The sequence below is a fragment of the Anolis sagrei genome, chromosome X (genome assembly GCF_037176765.1).
Source record: "Anolis sagrei isolate rAnoSag1 chromosome X, rAnoSag1.mat, whole genome shotgun sequence".
NCBI classification, from domain to species: Eukaryota; Metazoa; Chordata; class Lepidosauria; order Squamata; family Dactyloidae; genus Anolis; species Anolis sagrei.
Window position 1 is genome coordinate 4,690,455 of NC_090034.1, and position 19,688 is coordinate 4,710,142.

Here is a 19,688-nt window from a genome sequence, read left to right on the forward strand (position 1 = left end):
GCCGACAGGGAGCTCTGGCGTGGGCTGGTCCATGAGGTCACGAAGAGTCGGAAACGACTGAACGAATGAACAACAACAACAAAGAGACAGAATGCAAGGTCTCTCAACATAACCTCTGTGTCCATTGGGAAAAATTGCCTTCCATTGATGCGGCAGCAAAAGTGTGCATGTCCAGGTAAACCGATGAGTATTCTTGCATCTGTGGATATATTTGCAAAGCAGTCATCTGCATAGGCGTTTGAAAGCCTGCTTTAAATTGTGGGAATCTCCATACATCTTTCTCCCCTTTTTTGTAAAAATAAAGCTTTACATCTTGCTCCTGAGACTAGAGAATTGTGGGGACTTGCTGTTAGCAATTTTTTCAATACACTTTATTTGCAACCCGCCCTATCTCCCCAAGGGTGGTTTCCAGAACAAAAGTGGAAAACATTCAGTGCCGGAATTTACAAACAAAGAGGATGATTGTTGTAACAAGCTGTTTACATATATACATATATAATATGATGCTTAAACACATCTCGAAGCAAATACAGTAGATTCTCGCTTATCTGACATTCTGTCTTATCCAAAGCTTATGTATTGTCGAAGGCTTTCATGGCTGGAATCTTTAGGTTGTTGTAGGTTTTTTGGGCTGTATGGCCATGCTCTAGAAGCATTCTCTCCTGACATTTCACCTGCATATGTGGCAGGCATCCTCAGAGGTTGTTGGAAACTAGGAAAATTTGGGTTTTTATTTATTTATTTATTTATTATTTAAGCTTCTATGCCGCCACTCCCCTGGGGCTCGGAGCGGCTTACAAGAATAGTTAAAATCTAAAAAAAATTAAAAGCAGTTTAAAACAATTTAAAAACAACACTATCAAACATTAAAATCCCTGCTCTAACTGTGTGTAACTTCTACCACCCATGTTTCCATCTGCTCCTTGGCAGCTGCTGACTTGGTTGCTAATTTTATATGTGGGTAAGGATAAATGGAATAGTGCGAGGGACCTTGAATATAGCTTAACGGGACTGAAGTACACCTGGAAGGATAAGCTATGGCAAAATGCAATTATAACATCGTATGTAAACCATAACGATCCCTGGTTTATTAGTATAAGCACCAAATGCGTCATGGAGGAGGGAGAGGCTTCCGTTAACCGAGGAGCCCCCATAGAAGTCGTGGTGGGGAAGGGGAGATACGGGAAAAGGAGACCTTTAATTCGGCCTAGGGACCGTGGAACAACTTTAGTAATCCCAAATCGGTCTCCTGATACGGTAAGCAGGTGTAACCAGGATGGCGGTCCCTCGGGATTGAAAGTGGTGCTGTTGAACGCCAGATCTGTCAACGGCAAAACAACTGTCATCCAGGATTTAATCTTGGATGAGCGGGCAGATCTGGCGTGCATCACGGAAACCTGGCTGGACGAAGCTGGAGGTGTAAATCTGACCCAGCTTTGTCCACCCGGGTTCTCTGTGCAGCATCAACCGAGATCCGGAGGGCGGGGAGGCGGGGTTGCAGTAGTCTATAGAGATTCTATTCCCCTGACCAGGACCCCCATCCCGCAGTCAACAAATTTTGAATGCGTCCACCTGAGGGTGGGTGACCGGGACAGATTAGGGATTCTGTTAGTGTACCGTCCACCTCGCTGCACTACAGTCTCCCTACCTGAGCTAGCGGGGGTAGTCTCGGACCTGGCATTGGAGTCCCAGCGGCTGCTTGTGCTGGGGGACTTCAATGTCCATGCTGAGGCTGCCCTAACGGGAGCGGCTCAGGACTTCATGTCTACCATGGCGACCTTGGGGCTGTCCCAACAAGTATCTGGCCCCACCCACAGTGCTGGACATACATTGGACTTGGTTTTCTGTCAGGGATGGGAGGAAGGTGGCGGTGTTGAGGAGTTATCCATCTCTCCGTTGCCATGGACCGACCACTTCCTGGTCAGCTTTAGACTTACTGCGCCCCTTAACCTCCGCAGAGGTGGAGGACCTATTAAATTGGTCCGCCCCAGGAGGCTTATGGATCCGGAAGGATTCCTGATGGCTCTTGGGGATTTTCCCGCCACCGCGGTTGGTGATCCTGTTGATGCCCTGGTCGCTCTCTGGAATGGGGAGATGACCAGGGCAATAGACACGATCGCTCCAGAACGTCCCCTCTCAAGTAGCCGATCTAAACCGGCCCCTTGGTTTACTGAGGAGCTGGCGGTGCTGAAGCGAAAGAAGAGGGAACTAGAGAGCGTGTGGCGTTCGGATCCGAGCGAGTCAAACCGAACACGGTTTGTGGCCTTTTTAAGGTCATATGCCGCGGCAATAAGAGCCGCTAAGAAAATTTTCTTCGCGGCCACTATTGCGTCTGCAAAGAACCGTCCGGCTGAACTGTTCCGAGTTGTCAGAGGCCTTTTAAAACCCACCATTCAGGATGGGTGCCCTGATGACTCGGCTGTTCGCTGTGAAGCTTTTGCTCGGTTCTTTGCAGACAAAGTCGCTTTGATCCGCTCTGGACTGGACGCCGCATTAACGGCAGTCTCTGAGGATGTAACACGAGCATCTGCTTGTCCGATTTTGATGGATTCATTTCAATTGGTTCAAACCGAGGATGTGGACAAGGTGCTTGGAGGGATGAGAGCCACCACATGCATCCTAGACCCCTGCCCATCCTGGCTTCTAAAGGAGGCCAGAGGGGGATTGGCCGAGTGGGTTAAGGTGGTGGTTAATGCCTCCCTTCGGGAAGGCATTTTTCCAGCCAGCTTAAAGCAAGCTGTGATAAAACCGCTGTTGAAGAAGCCATCGCTAGACCCCACTCAATTGGTAAACTATCGGCCTGTTTCCAATCTTCCCTTTTTGGGCAAAGTCATGGAACGTGTGGTGGCCTCACAACTCCAGGCATTCTTGGTAGACACGGATTATCTGGATCCGGCACAGTCTGGCTTTAGGCCGGGACATGGTACCGAGACAGCCTTGGTCGCCTTAGTGGATGATCTCCGTCGGGAGCTCGACAGGGGGAGTGTGTCCCTGTTGGTGCTACTCGACCTCTCAGCGGCCTTCGATACCGTCGACCACGGTATCCTTCTGGGACGCCTCGCGGGAATGGGTCTCGGAGGTACTGTTTTGCAGTGGCTCCGGTCATTCCTCGAGGGTCGGTCTCAGAAGGTGTCACTGGGGGACTCCTGCTCTACCCCACAACCTTTGTCTTGTGGGGTTCCTCAGGGTTCAATACTGTCCCCCATGTTGTTTAACATCTACATGAAGCCGCTGGGTGAGATCATCCGGAGTTTCGGAGTGCGATGTCATCTGTACGCAGATGATGTCCAACTCTGTCACTCCTTCCCACCTGCTACTAAGGAGGCTGTCGAAGTCCTGAACCGGTGCTTGGCCGCTGTGACGGTCTGGATGGGGGCGAACAAATTGAAATTGAATCCAGACAAGACAGAGGTGCTCTTGGTCAGTCGCAAGGCCGAACAGGGTATAGGGTTACAGCCTGTGTTAGACGGGGTCGCACTCCCCCTGAAGACACAGGTTCGCAGTTTGGGTGTGATCCTGGACTCATCGCTGAGCCTGGAGCCCCAGGTTTCGGCGGTGACCAGGGGAGCATTCGCACAGTTAAGACTCGTGCGCCAACTGCGACCGTACCTTGGGAAGTCTGACTTGGCCACGGTAGTCCATGCTCTGGTTACATCCCGTCTTGATTACTGCAACGCTCTCTACGTGGGGTTGCCTTTGAAGACTGCCCGGAAGCTCCAACTAGTCCAACGGGCGGCAGCCATGGTATTAACAGGGGCTGGACGCAGGGAGCACACAACTCCTCTGCTGTTCCAGCTTCACTGGCTACCGATTAGCTACCGAGCCCAATTCAAAGTGCTGGTTTTGACCTTTAAAGCCCTAAACGGTTCTGGCCCTACATACCTATCCGAACGTATCTCGGCCTATCAGCCCACCAGGACCCTTAGATCTTCAGGAGAAGCCCTTCTCTCTATCCCACCTGCTTCACAGGTGCGGCTCGTGGGAACGAGAGATAGGGCCTTTTCTGTGGTGGCCCCCCGGCTTTGGAATGCCCTCCCTACTGAATTAAGATCAGCCACCTCGCTAATGGCATTTAGGAAAAAACTAAAAACCTGGTTATTTCAGCAAGTCTTCAATTGACCTTCGATGTGATGTTTTATCTGACCATGGATTAGCAATCAAGATAACGAATTTGGATGATGATTTTAACTATGAGATGTCCCGATCTGTATTGGTGGCCCAATACTGTGTATGTTTTTTGTATGTATTTTTAATTTTAATTTTATATGCTTAAATGAATTGTATATTTTAACATGTTGTAAACTGCAATGAGTCGCCGCACAGGCTGAGATATTAGCGGTATACAAGCATACCAAATAAATAAATAAATAATAAATAAATAAAATAAAAGCCTGTCGAAACAGGTATGTCTTACATGCCCTGCGGAAAGCTGGTAAGTCCTGCAAGGCACGGACTTCAGGTGGCAGAGTATTCCAGAGTGATGGCGCCACTGCTGTGAAGGCTCTGCGTCTGGTTGCTGTTAGATGCAAGGTCTTGACGCTGGGGACTTCCAATAGATCTTGGTCCTCAGAACGGAGGGATCTCTGGGGTTGGTAGGGGGTGAGGCGGTCCCTCAGGTACATCAGCCCCAGACCACGCAAGGCCTTCAAGGTGAGTACCATCCCTTTGAAAGTGATCTGGTGCTCAATTGGTAACCAATGCAGCTGCTGTCAGATTGGTGTGATGTAGCATCTCATTGGAATTCCCGCAAGAAGCCGAGCAGCTGCGTTTTGTACCAACTTGAGCTTCCGGATCACCGACAGAGGGAGGCCAATGTAGAAGGCGTTACAGTAGTCCAGTCTTGAGATGACCATGGCCTGGATCACCGTAGCTAGGTCATCCCTGGACAGGGAGGGGGCCAGCCGTCTAGCCTGCCGCAGGTGAAAGAAAGCGGTTCTGCTCACAGCGGAGACCTGGGCCTCCATCGTCAGCAGAGGGTCCAAAAGGACTCCCAGACTCTTGACCAACGATGACGGGCGTAGCGCCTCGCCATCCAGGGTGGGCAGATGGATGTCCCCACTGCCCGGTTGACCCAGCCATAGGATCTCCGTCTTTGCTGGATTCACCCTCAACCTGCTGGCACGCAGCCATCCAGTCATGGCCTCGAGGCACTGATGGAAACAATCGGGTACAGAGTCTGGTCTGCCCTCCATCTTCAGCACCAGCTGAGTGTCATCGGTGTACTGGTAACACTCCAGCCCAAAACCTCGAACCAGCTGAGCAAGTGGTCCCATATAGATGTTAAACAACAGAGGGGAGAGAATGGCCCCCTGAGGAGGAACCCCACAAGAGAGAGAGGGGGGACCTCTCAGAAACCAGGCCTCCCCTCTCCACTCGCTGTCCACGGTTGTGAAGGAAGGAGGGGAGCCAGTTTCAAGCTCTCCCCCTGACTCCAGCAACAGCAAGGTGGTGGGTCAAAAGATGGTGGTCGACTGTGTCCAATGCTGCTGGGAGATATATCTGTGAAAAGTCCAGGGAGACTGCATAGGGAAGCTGATGAGGAAACACAGCATATAAACTAAGAAAACCCAACAAATCCTATGTTCAGCAAAGGACAAGAGAGATCCTCTCACCTCTGCAGGAGTCTCCTTTCCACCTGCTACTAAGGAGGCTGTCCAGGTCCTGAACCGGTGCTTGGCCGCTGTGACAGTCTGGATGAATCCAGACAAGACAGAGGTCCTCCTGGTCAGTCGCAAGGCCGAACAGGGTATAGGGTTACAGCCTGTGTTGGATGGGGCCACACTCCCCCTGAAGGCGCAGGTTTGCAGCTTGGGTGTGATCCTGGACTCATCGCTGAGCCTGGAACCCCAGGTTTCGGCAGTGACCAGGGGAGCATTCGCACAGTTAAAACTCGTGCGCCAGCTGCGCCCGTACCTTGGGAAGTGTGACTTGGCCACGGTAGTCCACGCTCTGGTTACATCCCGCTTAGACTACTGCAACGCTCTCTACGTGGGGTTGCCCTTGAAGACTGCTCGGAAGCTTCAAATGGTCCAACGTTCGGCAGCCAGATTGCTAACAGGAGCGGCACTCAGGGAGCACACCACTCCTCTGCTGCGCCAGCTCCACTGGCTGCCAATCTGCTACCGGGCACAATGTAAGGTGCTGGCTTTAGCCTATAAAGCCCTAAACGGTTCTGGCCCCACTTACCTCTCCGAACGCATCTCCACCTATGAACCGACTAGGACATTAAGATCGTCTGGGGAGGCCCTGCTCTCGGTCCCGCCCGCATCGCAGGCGCGGTTGGCGGGGACGAGAGACAGGGCCTTCTTGGTGGTGGCCCCCCGGCTGTGGAACGCCCTACCTGTGGACATCAGACAGGCCCCCTCACTGCTGGCATTCCGGAGGAAGGTCAAGACTTGGCTTTATGAACAAGCGTTTGGCTAATTGTGCAATGAAACACAGTAAGATGGTAAAATTGATCATAGGAATTGGTATAAGGATTATGACTACGGATTCTGATTCTGATTTGTTTGCTGAGGCGCACGTTTATGATAATGATTGTTGTTGATTTGATATGTTTTGTTTTGTATAATGTGCTTTTAATTGCCTTTTTGATGTTGTTGTGTTAATCTTTACTATGTAAACCGCCTTGAGTCGCCATTTCGGCTGAGAAAGGCAGTATAGAAGTAAAGCAAATAAATAAATAAATAAATAACGTATACCATGGAGCTGTGGACAAGTCTACAGAGGGACCCCCAAACACAGACACGAATAAACATGAAAGGCACTGCAGACTTCTCTTGTTTGTATCCCTTTTCTCACCACTTTAATCTTTATTAATATTTTGTATATCATACTTGTTATCCCTTTTGAATGCTCATTTTCTTCTTTAGCCTGTTCTTTTAATATTTTCAAATTTCATTGGTTCTCTTTCCCCTAGAATCATAGAATCCTAGATTTGGAAGAGACCTCCTGGGCCATCCAGTCCAACCCCATTCTGCCAAGAAGCAGGGATATTGCATTCAAATCACCCCTGACAGATGGCCATCCAGCCTCTGTTTAAAAGCCTCCAAAGAAGGAGCCTCCACCACACTCCGGGGCAGAGAGTTCCACTGCTGAACGGCTCTCACAGTCAGGAAGTTCTTCCTCATGTTCAGATGGAACCTCCTTTCTTGTAGTTTGAAGCCATTGTTTCGCGTCCTAGTCTCCAGGGAAGCAGAGAACAAGCTTGCTCCCTCCCTCCCTGTGACTTCCTCTCACATATTTATACATGGCTGAGATCTTTCCTTTCCAGTTTTTGAACCATTGGTCCAGTTGGACCCAATAGAGCCATGATATATTTAATTTACCTAAGATTTCCTTAATGCTGCTCTTCTCCTTTATGTTCAATCCAATTTCCAATTTTGTCTAACTTCTTATTTTTCAACTCCTTACCCATCACATTTTTTTCCTGATTTTTAGGAAATTTCCCCTCCATTATAACTGGCATTATTTTAGAATTCCTTTTGATTAGGTTTTTCTTATATCTGCCGGCCCGTTTATGTTGGATAAGCGGGACTCTACTGTAATACGGAAAGCAAGTATGCAAAGGCATCTTTCCGCACCTTAGAGACGAACTGGGAGAACAACGTTCGTAGCATGAGCTTTAATATACTACTTTTGCTCTTCAGATACATCTATGAAGGCTTTGTTCTCTCATTCCCTAAGGTGCTACAACAGTGGTTCTCAACTGATGGGTCCCCAGGTGTTTTGGCGTTCAACTCTCAGAAATCCTAACAGCTGGTAAACTGGCTGGGATTTCTGGGAGTTGTTGTAGGCCAAAACATCTGGGGAGCCACAGATAGAGAACCACTGTGCTTGAAGATCTCCTTGCATGCCTGTTTTCAGTATCATTTGCTTCAAGATTCATTTGCCTCTCTTGTTCAAAGGAAACATGCAGGGGCGGCTCGTCCATTATGCGAAGTGAGCGGTTGCAGAACACTTTTTTTTTTTTGCCAGGGGTGCAGAGGCGCCTCTGTAAATGCCCCTCGACTGCCACTTGAGGAGCGCCCCCTCCGCTCACAACAGCCCTAGCAGTCCGGGGGGAGCCTTGGCTTTCTTGCCTCGCTGCTGGGCGATCCTTTTCCCAAAGGGGCCGGGCCCTTGAGCCTCGCCTAGCCCCTCTCGTTCCTGCTCCACCCAGCCACCGGGTGCGCGAGCAGAGCCGGCGCTCAATCGTTCTCCTCGTTCGATCCCTTTCCCATGACCGGCTCCCTTTCCTGATCCCCCGGCACTCCACCCACCTCCTCTCCTCTCCTCTCCCCAATCTGCGGGTGGGCCAAGGGGCGGAGCCGCCGCACCTGGCCTGCTTCGGGTTCGGAGGCATGTCTGAACACCCAGGGTGCGCACCAAAAATCGACTCTTCTCCTGACTTTCTCTTCAGCCATTGGGACCAAGAGAGAGAGAGAGAGAGAGAGAGAGAGCCCCTCCAACTGGAGGTATCTCCCACCTCCGCTCCCTCCTTTGTTTTTGCGCCTACCTTCAGGAAAGGTGGGCATCTCCACCTCTGTGTCTCTGTCTCCGTCTCTCTCTCTCTCTCTCTCTCTCGGTCCCAATGGCTAAGAAGAAAGTCAGGAGAAGAGGTGACATGCAGGGGCGGCTCGTCCATTACGCGAAGTGAGCGGTCGCAGAACATTTTTTTTGCCAGGGGCGCAGAGGTGCCTCTGTAAATGCCCCTCGACCGCCACTTGAGGAGCGCCCCCTCAGCTCACAACAGCCCTAGCAGTCCGGGGGGAGACTCGGCTTTCTTGCCTCACTGCCAGGCGATCCTCTTCCCACACCGGGGTCTTCAGGCACGCCTCCGGACCCAAAGCGGGCCACGCAAGGGAGCAAGTCCGGCAAGTGTAGTTACTGGGATGTATAGTTCACCTACAATCAAAGAGCATTCTGAACTCCACCAATGATGGAATTGAACCAAATATGGCACACAGAACTCCCATGACGAACAGAAAATATATATCAATGATTGGTTTGGGGGGGGGGGGGCGCCAAAATACTGTTTGCTTACCGTTGAAAATTACCTAGGGCCGCCTCTGGAAACGTGGCAGCCCTGACTTCTCCATCCCATCCATTGAGAAGGAATGAGTGCATATGAACTCTTAATGGAGAGAAATGCTGCCGCCCCACGTGCCTTTCCGAAAGTAAACCTGACAGCACGTGGGGAACAACCGCTGATGCACTGATCTGGGCTGTATTTCTCCTTCCTCCTTCCTTGGGAGGAACAAGGGATTGCCTGTAAATGGCTTGAAGCAGCCAGTTGGTGTCAAAGGCACTTGTGTGAGACCGGCAGCATGGTGCCAACCTCAGTCCGGCACGTGTGAGCAATCTAGCAAGATTTGCCTCAGGCCTCTTGGACACATGAGATGGGAAGCCTGATGGATTAGATCTATGCACATGTCTGTTGTTACTTCCCTAAGAGCCAGGACTTTCCAGCTTTCCTGCTTCATCAGCCAGTTTGAACTGTTTGCCTTGGGATTCTTTGTCCATCCCAGAACTTCTGGGAACTTCAGACATTTCTGGAAAAGAGGTCTAAAATTCCCACCAAAGTTGTGCTAGTGTAGTATAGGGTTAGGGAGTTTTGCCGCTGCTTTTCCTGGAGGCACCAGATCCTTCTAAGCAAGGGCAGGTGTGATTAATATTTGGATGAGAGACTACCAAGAGATGCCAGGTACTGTCGGTTATATGTTATTTACTCACATCTAATGCACCATCGAATCTATTGTGCACTTCACTTTCAAAACACCGAAACAAAACAAACAAAAAAGGATTTGCTGCCGAATAAAATGTGCAGCTGCAAAAAGTGCCCAATTTGTAATTTGGCCCCAAAAGGTACACATTACAGTGGCTGCCTGGTTATAATTCCTTCTTTAAAAACAAATTAATGGGCTGCGAAAGAAGGCTGATGCCTCACCAAACTACAAATCCCAGGATTGTATGAGCCATGGCAATTAAATTGGGGGTTCCCATCTCTCAAACAGCTTGGGTGTGACCCTGGATTCATCGCTGAGCCTGGAGCCTCAGGTCTCAGCGATGGCCAGGGGAGCATTTGCACAGCTCCGGCTTGTGCGCCAGCTGCGCCCGTACCTCGGGAAGTCTGACTTGGCCACGGTAGTCCACGCTCTGGTCACATCCCGTATAGATTACTGCAACGCGCTTTACGTGGGGCTGCCCTTGAAGACTGCCCGGAAGCTCCAGATGGTCCAGCGCTCGGCAGCCAGGTTGCTAACAGGAGCAGCTCTCAGGGAGCATACCACTCCTCTGTTGAGCCAGCTCCACTGGCTGCCAATTCCCTACCGGGCACAATTCAAGGTGCTGGCACTAGCCTACAAAGCCCTAAACGGTTCCGGCCCCACCTACCTCTCCGAACGCATCTCCTCCTATGAACCGACACGGACATTAAGATCGTCCGGAGAGGCCCTGCTCTCGGTTCCGCCTGCGTCACAGGCACGGTTGGCGGGAACGAGAGACAGGGCCTTCTCGGTGGTGGCCCCTCGGTTATGGAATGCCCTACCAAACGACATCAGACAGGCCCCTTCGCTGCTGGCGTTTAGGAAGAAGCTCAAAACCTGGCTCTTTGAGCAAGCGTTTGGCTAATCAGCGCAATTGAACACAGAATGACGGTAAACTGAACATAGGAACGGCATAAGGATATGAGACTGGATCTTGTTTGTGATCGAGGCATTGGTATGAATGCTGTGTGTTTGCTATTGTGTATGCTGTGTTTTAATTGTTATTGTTGTGGTAATTAATATTGTGTAAACCGCATTGAGTCACCTAATTTAGGTTGAGAAACGCAGTATAGAAATAAAGCAAATAAATAAATAAATAAATAAACAGGAGCTCCAGACGCTTAGAATCATAGAATCCTAAGAGTTGGAAGAGACCTCCTGGGCCATCCAGTCCAACCCCATTCTGCCAAGAAGCAGGAACATTGCATTCAAAGCACCCCTGACAGATGGCCATCCAGCCTCTGCTTAAAAGCCTCCAAAGAAGGAGCCTCCACCACACTCCGGGGCAGAGAGTTCCACTGGTGAACAGTTCTCACAGTCAGGAAGTTCTTCCTCATGTTCAGATGGAATCTCCTCTCTTGTAGTTTGAAGCCATTGTTCTGGGGAGGAGAGGGAGGCATTTTTAGTTCAGTCTTACAGAAGGAAACTAAGCTAAAGGACGTGGACCAGCTTCGCCTGCAGAAAAGCTTCATTTCTTAAGAATTTCCGGGGGAAACAGAATTTCCAGGGAATTTCCACGGGAAAAGTCCCAAAGCTTTGGCTGGGAGCTTACAGCCTCTCAGCCTTACAGCATGTATGAATTGTTGTTAACTATGAATTTGTAATAATTTTTGTATTGATTGTTTTGTGACGCGGGCATCAAATGGTGCCTTGCTTTTGTAAGCCGCCCTGAGTCCCCCCCGGGGTGAGAAGGGCGGGGTATAAGAACCTGTAATAAATAATAAATAAATCTGGGGAAAAACAGCTTTACAGACCCAAAGAACTCCAGCTGGAGAATCTACAAGCCTTGACTGGTAGGTCTACTCGGTGCCCAAGAAGCAGTTTGGATCCGGTAGTAGAGCCCACATCAGCAAAGCTTAGATAGTAGACAGCCTGGGAGAGGTTAAAAAAGGGTTTTCCTTGTTAAAGAAAGAAATAGTTCTACAAGCAAGGTGCCTGTCCATTGTAGACAAGTTAAGAAGCATTTGTTTGACTCATTGAAGATTTGGGAAGTATTTGTTTAATTTGTTCAGTAATAAAGGACTTTGTTAAACCTTTCAAGCCTCTAAGACAATTGTACAGGAAAATCTTTGAAGGCCTCTCTTTCGAGGCGCCCTGGCTTCCCGCTGGGCACAAAGTGCACGTCCTATTCAAAAGACAATTTTTACAGGCCCAGCGCGTGACAGAACAATAGCCATGTATGGGGCTATGCTCAGGAGGACAGAAACGGAGAGGCTGTCCTCTCCTGGTCTGAACTGCACAAACTATCACTTACTCGTGATAGTAAGCTCCTACCATCCTACAACAGCGGGAGACAGCACCAAGGTTATAACCCTCTTATTTGTGAGCGACAGCATTGCACAGCAATGCACTAAATCAGTGAGACCACCAATCCCAAACACACAGCACTGACCAATAGTATGCCAGTTGTTCCCAACTATAAGATCCCGGGAAGTTGGATTTAAATGAAGATTCAACTTCAGAAAGGCAGATTGGACCAAATTCTCAGACATGTTAGATGACAAGAACATGACCATACAGCCTGAACAACCTACAACAGTGTTTCTCAACCTTCCTAATGCCGTGACCCCTTAATACAGGTCCTCATGTTGTGGTGACCCCTAACCATAAAATTATTTTCATTGCTAATTCATAACTAATTTTACTATTGTTACGAATTATAATGTAAATATCTGATCTGCAGGATGTATTTTCATTCACTGGACCAAATTTGGCACAAATACCCATTACACCCAAATGGGGTTGAGGGCGGTTGCTTTTGTCATTTGGGATTTCTAGTTCACCTACAATCAAAGAGCATTCTGAATTCCACCACTGATGGAATTGAATCAAACTTGACACACAGAATTCCCATGACTAACAGAAAATACTGGAAGGGTTTGGTGGGCATTGACCTTGAGTTTTGGAGTTGTAGTTCACCTACATCCAGAGAGCATAGTGGACTCAAACAATGATGGATATGGGCCAAACCTGTTACAAATACTCAACATGCCCAAATGCGAACACTGGTAGAGTTTGGGGGAAAATAGACCTTGACATTTGGGAGTTGTAGTTACTGGGATTTCTAGTTCACCTACAATCAAAGAGTATCCTGAACTCCACCAATGATGGAATTGAATCAAACTTGACACACAGAATTCCCATGACTAACAGAAAACACTGGAAGGGTTTGGTGGGCATTGACCTTAAGTTTTGGAGTTGTAGTTCACCTACATCCAGAGAGCACTGTGGACTCAAACAATGATGGATATGGGCCAAACCTGTTACGAATACTCAACATGCCCAAATGCGAACACTGGTAGAGTTTGGGGAAAATAGACCTTGACATTTGGGAGTTGTCGTTACTGGGATTTCTAGTTCAAACACAATCAAAGAGTATCCTGAACTCCACCACTGATGGAATTGAATCAAACTTGACACACTGAATTCCCATGACTAACAGAAAATACTGGAAGGGTTTGGTGTGCAGTGACCTTGAGCTTTGGAGTTGTAGTTCACCTACATCCAGAGAGCATAGTGGACTCAAACAATGATGGATATGGGCCAAACCTGTTACGAATACTCAACATGCCCAAATACGAACACTGGTAGAGTTTGGGGAAAATAGACCTTGACATTTGGGAGTTGTCGTTACTGGGATTTATAGTTCACCTACAATCAAAGAGCATTCTGAACTCCACCAATGATGGAATTGAATCAAACTTGACACACAGAATTCCCATGACTAACAGAAAATACTGGAAGGGTTTGGTGTGCATTGACCTTGAGTTTTGAAGTTGTAGTTCACCTACATCCAGAGAGCACTGCGGACTCAAACAATGATGGATATGGGCCAAACCTGTTACGAATACTCAACATGCCCAAATGCGAACACTGGTAGAGTTTGGGGGAAAATAGACCTTGACATTTGGTGTCGCAGCTATGGTGTTGCTGCTTTATAGCTGGAGTTGTATTCAAACATTCAAACCACCTTCTTGGAAGCTGCGCCCCGTTGAGAAAATAATGCAATCCACAGAAGACAAACTTTCTTCAAATAAAGTAAATGTTTATGCCACAGTAACAAATAACAGTTTCAGTCCATCCCAATACTCCAGCAAACCTTCCTTGAGCTTTTACAGGAATCTATTCCTCTTCCTTGCTCTCATCACCATCATCAGCATTCTCTGCTCATATTCTTCTCACACTCTCCACTCTCCACTCCACTCTACTCTGTTTCTTCTCTCAATTTGTAGTAGCTAAGCTCTCACAGGTGCTGGTCATACAATGACTGGACATGATTCCTGCAACCACTTATCCATTTTTCACTTAAGAAATGATCTACATAACATAAAACTCTGACATTTGGGAGTTGTAGTTACTGGGATTTATAGTTCACCTACAATCAAAGAACAATCTGAACACTACCAACGAAAGAATTGGGCCAAACTTCCCACGCAGAACCCCCATGACCAACACAAAACACTGTTTTCTCTGATGGTCTTTGGCGACCCCTTTGACACCACCTTGCGACCCCCAGGTTGAGAAACACTGACCTACAACAACCAAGATCATATTGGTCGCCCCAATCCCTGAGTCCTGTGTTCACACATTGGTCACCCAATCCCTGAGTCCTGTGTGCTTTGGAGGCTGATGCCCTCGAGGTGGGCAGTGTCCATGCTCTCTGTGCATGCCTGGCTTCCAGAGAGCATGGATTTCCTTGACAAGTCCCTCTTGGCCTTCACCTTGGAGAGGAGGGTGCTGTTCTTCTGCTGGCTCCTTAGGTACTCCTTGTAATTCTTGGAGAGCAGCGTATAGAGAAAAGGGTTGATGCAACTGTTGCTGTAAGCCAGGCAAGTCACCAGGAAGTTGATGCAGACCACCGCCGGGCTGTTGAGCTTCGCCAGCTGGTGGTGATGGTAGACACTGAGGAGCTGCCAAAGCCAGAAGGGGATAAAGCAGGTCCAATAGGTGAGGATAATGCAGAAGATCATGTACAGAACTTTCCGCTTAGGGCACCGCTTCACGTCGTGGTGGCCAAAGACGGCCGCTTGGGATCTCCAGTAAGTCCTGGCCAGCTGAACATACAGAAAGCAGATGATGAGACCTGGGGCCAAGATGCTGGTGTTGAAAAGGAGGGTGAGGTAGACTTTGTAGGACTCCAAGCGCCACGTGGGGTGGCACATGCGCTTGGTCACGCCTCCTCGGCTGCTCACCTGTAGGTCAATGAGGATCATGGTGGGCAAGGTAAGGAGGAAAGAGGCGGCCCACACAGAACCAGCAATGGCTCTTCTGTAGACCTTCCTCCTGAGGGTCTCCAAGGGCTTCACAACCGCCAAGTACCGCTCGGTGCTCATGACGGTGAGCGTGAAGATGCTGGCATGCATGGTGAGCAAGTCCAAGCCAAAGAGGACCCTGCAGCCCACCTCCCCGAAGTACCAGTCCTTCATGACGTAAGTGCAGATGACGAAAGGGATGGTGGAGAGGTACAGGAGATCCGCCACGGCCAAGTTCACAATGTAAACATACATCGAGCCGTTGAGTCTCCTGGAGAGGCTGACCACCACCAAGGTGTAGATGTTCCCAACCATCCCAATGAGGCACATGGTGGCTAGGATGCCTCCAAGGAACGTGGTGACCAAGACCTCGTTGGTGTTGATGAGAACTTCTGCTGTAGCGCTGCCATTCATAAGATCAGATTGATTGTCATGTGGGCTTGGTTCCATCATGTCTGAATCATACTCTGGGTCAGCATGCATTGGTAGTTCAGGTAAGTCTTAACCTCCCTTCCCAGAGATCTGTAGTATCTTAACATATCTATTTGCCAACTAACTTAGTGGCACAATTTTATGGTTGACTCCACAGCCTGGCTTGGTGTTGATCTTCTCCTGATGCACAATTTTCTGACTTGCAGCACTGTTTTGCCCAGTGGAAAATGTTCAAGCAGAATGGAAGGCTTGTAGGCTTTGTCCCAATCCAATTCCCAGCAAGCAAAGTAAATTGAGACAATTATAGCAAGGGAGTTGGTTTGCAATAAACTTCTTGCAATAGCAGTTTTGCAATTCAGAACAGGAAAAAAACACAAACTAAGCTCAACTTTGAGAACTCCGCTCCTTTCCAGAATCAGCCTTACCTTCCTGCAGGTGTGGAAAATGTCTCCATTTGGTGCTGCTCGCTGTGACGGCAACCCTCTCCAGACCTTTCCATGCAGAACAGTGATCAGTAAATGCCGACAAACTGAGCAAAAATACTTTTTTGTCAGACGAATAATTGCATACTTTGCTGGTTGGAACACGAGCAACTCACTTGTCTGGGAGATGTGAACATGCAAATAGAGAACGATGATTGAGCGCACTGTTAATGTGGGCACAGTTTGTGCTGAATGCAAGTGCTGGAACTCGGAGGTGAATTGTTCTGTCTGCCTTTTCCTTCTTCTATTCTCTTTGCCATGAGAAGCAGGAAGGAGATGGATTTGCTGGAATGCCAAGTGGAGTTGCCTCCCATGTGAGAAGACGTAGCCAACTGCAGATCAAATTCTGGCAATTGGTTTATTATTTATTTATTTATTTAGAGGTTTTCTATACCGGCCTTCTCAAACTTGACGAGGGACTCAGGTCGGTTTACAACATATATAAAGTACAATCATATAAAAGAACAACAGGTACAAATCATTACATAATAAAATAGTACAACACAGTACAATAAAACATCATCATTACATCATTACAGTTTCCTATGCCAAATTGTCAATCCAGTCATAGTCATGTTCGTAGTCACAGTTCATCATAATTCATCACAGGGAAGGTTCTAGGTTCAGTCCTCGAATGCCACATTCCAGAGCCAGGTTTTTAGTTATATCCTGAATGTTAGGAGGGAGAGGGCAGATCTAACCTCTAGTGGGAGGGAGTTCCAAAGCCGGGGAGCCACCACCGAGAAGGCCCTGTCTCTCGTCCCCACCAACCGTGATTGTGAGGGTGGTGGGACCGAGAGCAGCCCCCCCCCCCGGAAGATCTTAATAGCCTTGATGGTTCATAGGGGAGAATCCGTTTGGACAGGTAAACTGCGCCAGAGCCGTTTAGGGCTTTATAGGTCAAAACCAGCACTTTGAATTGTGCCCGGAAGCTGATCGGCAGCCAGTGGAGCTGGCGTAACAGAGGGGTTGTATGGTCTCTGTACCCTGCCCCTGTTAGCAATCTGGCTGCCGCACGTTGGACTGATTGAAGCTTTTGGGCAGTCTTCAGAGGCAACCCCACATAGAGAGCGTTGCAGTAGTCTAAACGGGATGTAACCAGAGCGTGGACTACCGTGGCCAAGTCAGACTTCCCAAGGTACGGGCGCAGCTGGCGCACAAGTTTTAATTGTGCAAAAGCTCCCCTGACCACCGCCGAGACCTGGGGCTCCAGGCTCAGCGACGAGTCCAGGATCACACCCAAGCTGCGAAGCTGCACCTTCAGGGGGAGTGTGACCCCGTCCAGCACAGGCTGTAACCCTATGCCCTGTTCGGCCTTTCGACTGACCAGTAGGACTTCTGTCTTGTCTGGATTTAGTTTCAATCTGTTGTCCCTCATCCAGTCCGTTACAGCGGCCAAGCACCAGTTCAGGACTTCAACAGCCTCCTTAGTAGCAGGTGGGAAGGAGTGACAGAGTTGGACATCATCTGCGTACAGGTTGGCCACTTTGTATTAGGGCAGCCCTAGGATGTTGACAGGATCCTTGGGGAAGCGAGACCCACCACATGCATCTTGGACCCTTGCCCTTCCTGGTTAAGCAAACTAGCCAGAGGATGGGTAGACTGGGTGGTGAAGGTAGCGAATGCCTCCCTCACCCGAGGCAAATTTCCAACTAACCAAAAAACAGCAATATTTAGACCACTGCTAAAGAAACTGTGCTGTTGCACGCTGAGCCTGAAATAATGTCTGTTTAGAGGACGTGCTCTCTGTATGCCCAACGGGACGCCGGGGTGCCTCAGCTGAAGGGCCCCTTAGATTTCCCAACACAAAGTTCTATTGAGGCTTAAGATAAGTTAGACAAAGTTCTTTATTTGGGCTTAAATCTTCAAACAAATGAATCAAACACTTTATTTATTGGGTTGTTGTAGGTTTTTCCGGGCTATATGGCCATGTTCTGGAGGCAATTTTTCTCCTGACGTTTCGCCCGCATCTATGGCAAGCATCCTCAGAGGTAGTGAGGTCTGTTGGAAGTACGAAAAATGGGTTTATATATCTGTGGAATGACCTGGGTGAGACAAAGGACTTTTGTCTGCTGGGGCTAGCTGTGATCACCTTGATTAGCATTCAATGGCTTGGAAGGGCCTGGGGGGAATCTCTTGTTGAGAGTGATTTTATGTGCCTGTTTGTTTCCCCTCTGTTGTTTTGCTGTTGTAATTTTTGAGTTTTTTAATACTGGTAGCCAGATTTTGTTCAGTGACCTGTCGGTCTTCAGTCCTGCCGGCACAAGGGTTTAACCCACTGCGCCACCGGGGGCTCCTCTCATTTGCCACAGAATATAGACATGTCAGAGCAATTTCAGAAAAGGTCAACAAGAATCAAGAACAGGTAAGACGGACTACTCTACCTGTAATTGATCTCAGAGCCCCATCTGGTGGTGCAGACTGGCAATTTTACTGTGATGCCATTGGGGAAGAGACAAAAACCTACACATATTAAATTCTGACTGGGAAGACAATTTGGTCAACAGAGGAAAACCAAGACCTGGGAGGCCATGATGGCAAACATGAGGCAGAGCCCCTAAACTAGCAGAGGACGTGGTAGTTTGCTTTTGCAGAGCCAATCTCAGGAAATGGGGCCAGAATGCAGAGTGCAGGACATGCGAGTGTGGAGAAGAGCAAATCACAGACCACTTACTACAACGAGGTCTGAGCTCTGCCACACGCACAATGGAAGACCTTCTCACAACGACACCAGCCACATTATCACAGGATGTTTACGCCCAACACTGCTGGAGAAATCATACTGTTTAGCTGATATTGCACCACCTGACATCTGCTGGGAAGTAGCAGCCAATAATGGCAGTGACATCTCTGGCCCAGCCTCTGTTCGGATATCAGTCAACATGTCACTGCGTTAAATCAAGAAATGACTTCCCAAAATCTACAGAGATACTTGCAGAAGCACCTTGGCAAGCGAGAGTCCAAAAGTGGCAGGCTAAAACCTGAAACCTCAATTCATGGTGGATACCAAATGAGAGACCCCCCTGGGCACACAGAAGACTGGGTGACTTGGAAGGAGCTGAACAGACTGCGTTCTGTCACCACGAGTTGCAGAACCAGCCTTAAGAAATGGGGCTACAGGGTGGAATCCTCGGCATGCGAGTGCACAGAAGAGCAAACCACAGACCACCTACTATAATGCAGCCTGAGCCGTGCCACATGCACAATGGAGGACCTTCTTGCAGCGACACCAGAGGCACTCAAAGTGGCCAGATACTGGTCAAAGGACATTTAATCAACTACCAAGCTTGCAAACTGTGTGTTTTGTTTGTTTGTTTGTTAAAAATGCAATACAACTGTTTGGTTTGCTCCTGAGACGATAAATAAGCGACACCAGTGACCAGCTTCTGGTCAAAGGACATTTAGCATCATGCCAAGTTTTTAACTTTGATGTGGTTTTTCTATATATTATAATTGCATTCTCAATTCACTCCTGCCAAGCCATCAAATGCTAATCAAGGTGGTCACTTGAAACATTCACACCTAGCTCCAGCAGACAAGAGTTCTTTGTCCCACCCTGGTCATTCCACAGATATATAAACCCATTTTCCTAGTTCCAACAGACCTCACTACCTCTGAGGATGCTTGACATAGATGCAGGTGAAACGTCAGGAGAGAATGCTTCTAGAACATGGCCATATAGCCCGGAAAAACCTACAACAACCCATAGAATCATAGAATCAAAGAGTTGGAAGAAACCTCCTGGGCCATCATCCAGTCCAACCCCATTCTGCCAA

At 48.6% G+C, this 19,688-nt stretch overlaps 1 protein-coding gene across 1 annotated transcript; it reads right to left on the bottom strand.

Moving 5' to 3' along the window:
• Positions 1-14,196: 14,196 nt before the first annotated feature.
• On the bottom strand, positions 14,197-15,484 carry LOC137097862 (urotensin-2 receptor-like). Its single transcript, XM_067473059.1, has one exon. The coding sequence runs from the start codon at positions 15,479-15,481 to the stop codon at positions 14,339-14,341; it is 1,143 nt and encodes a 380-aa protein (XP_067329160.1). The 5' UTR covers positions 15,482-15,484; the 3' UTR covers positions 14,197-14,338.
• Positions 15,485-19,688: the final 4,204 nt, after the last annotated feature.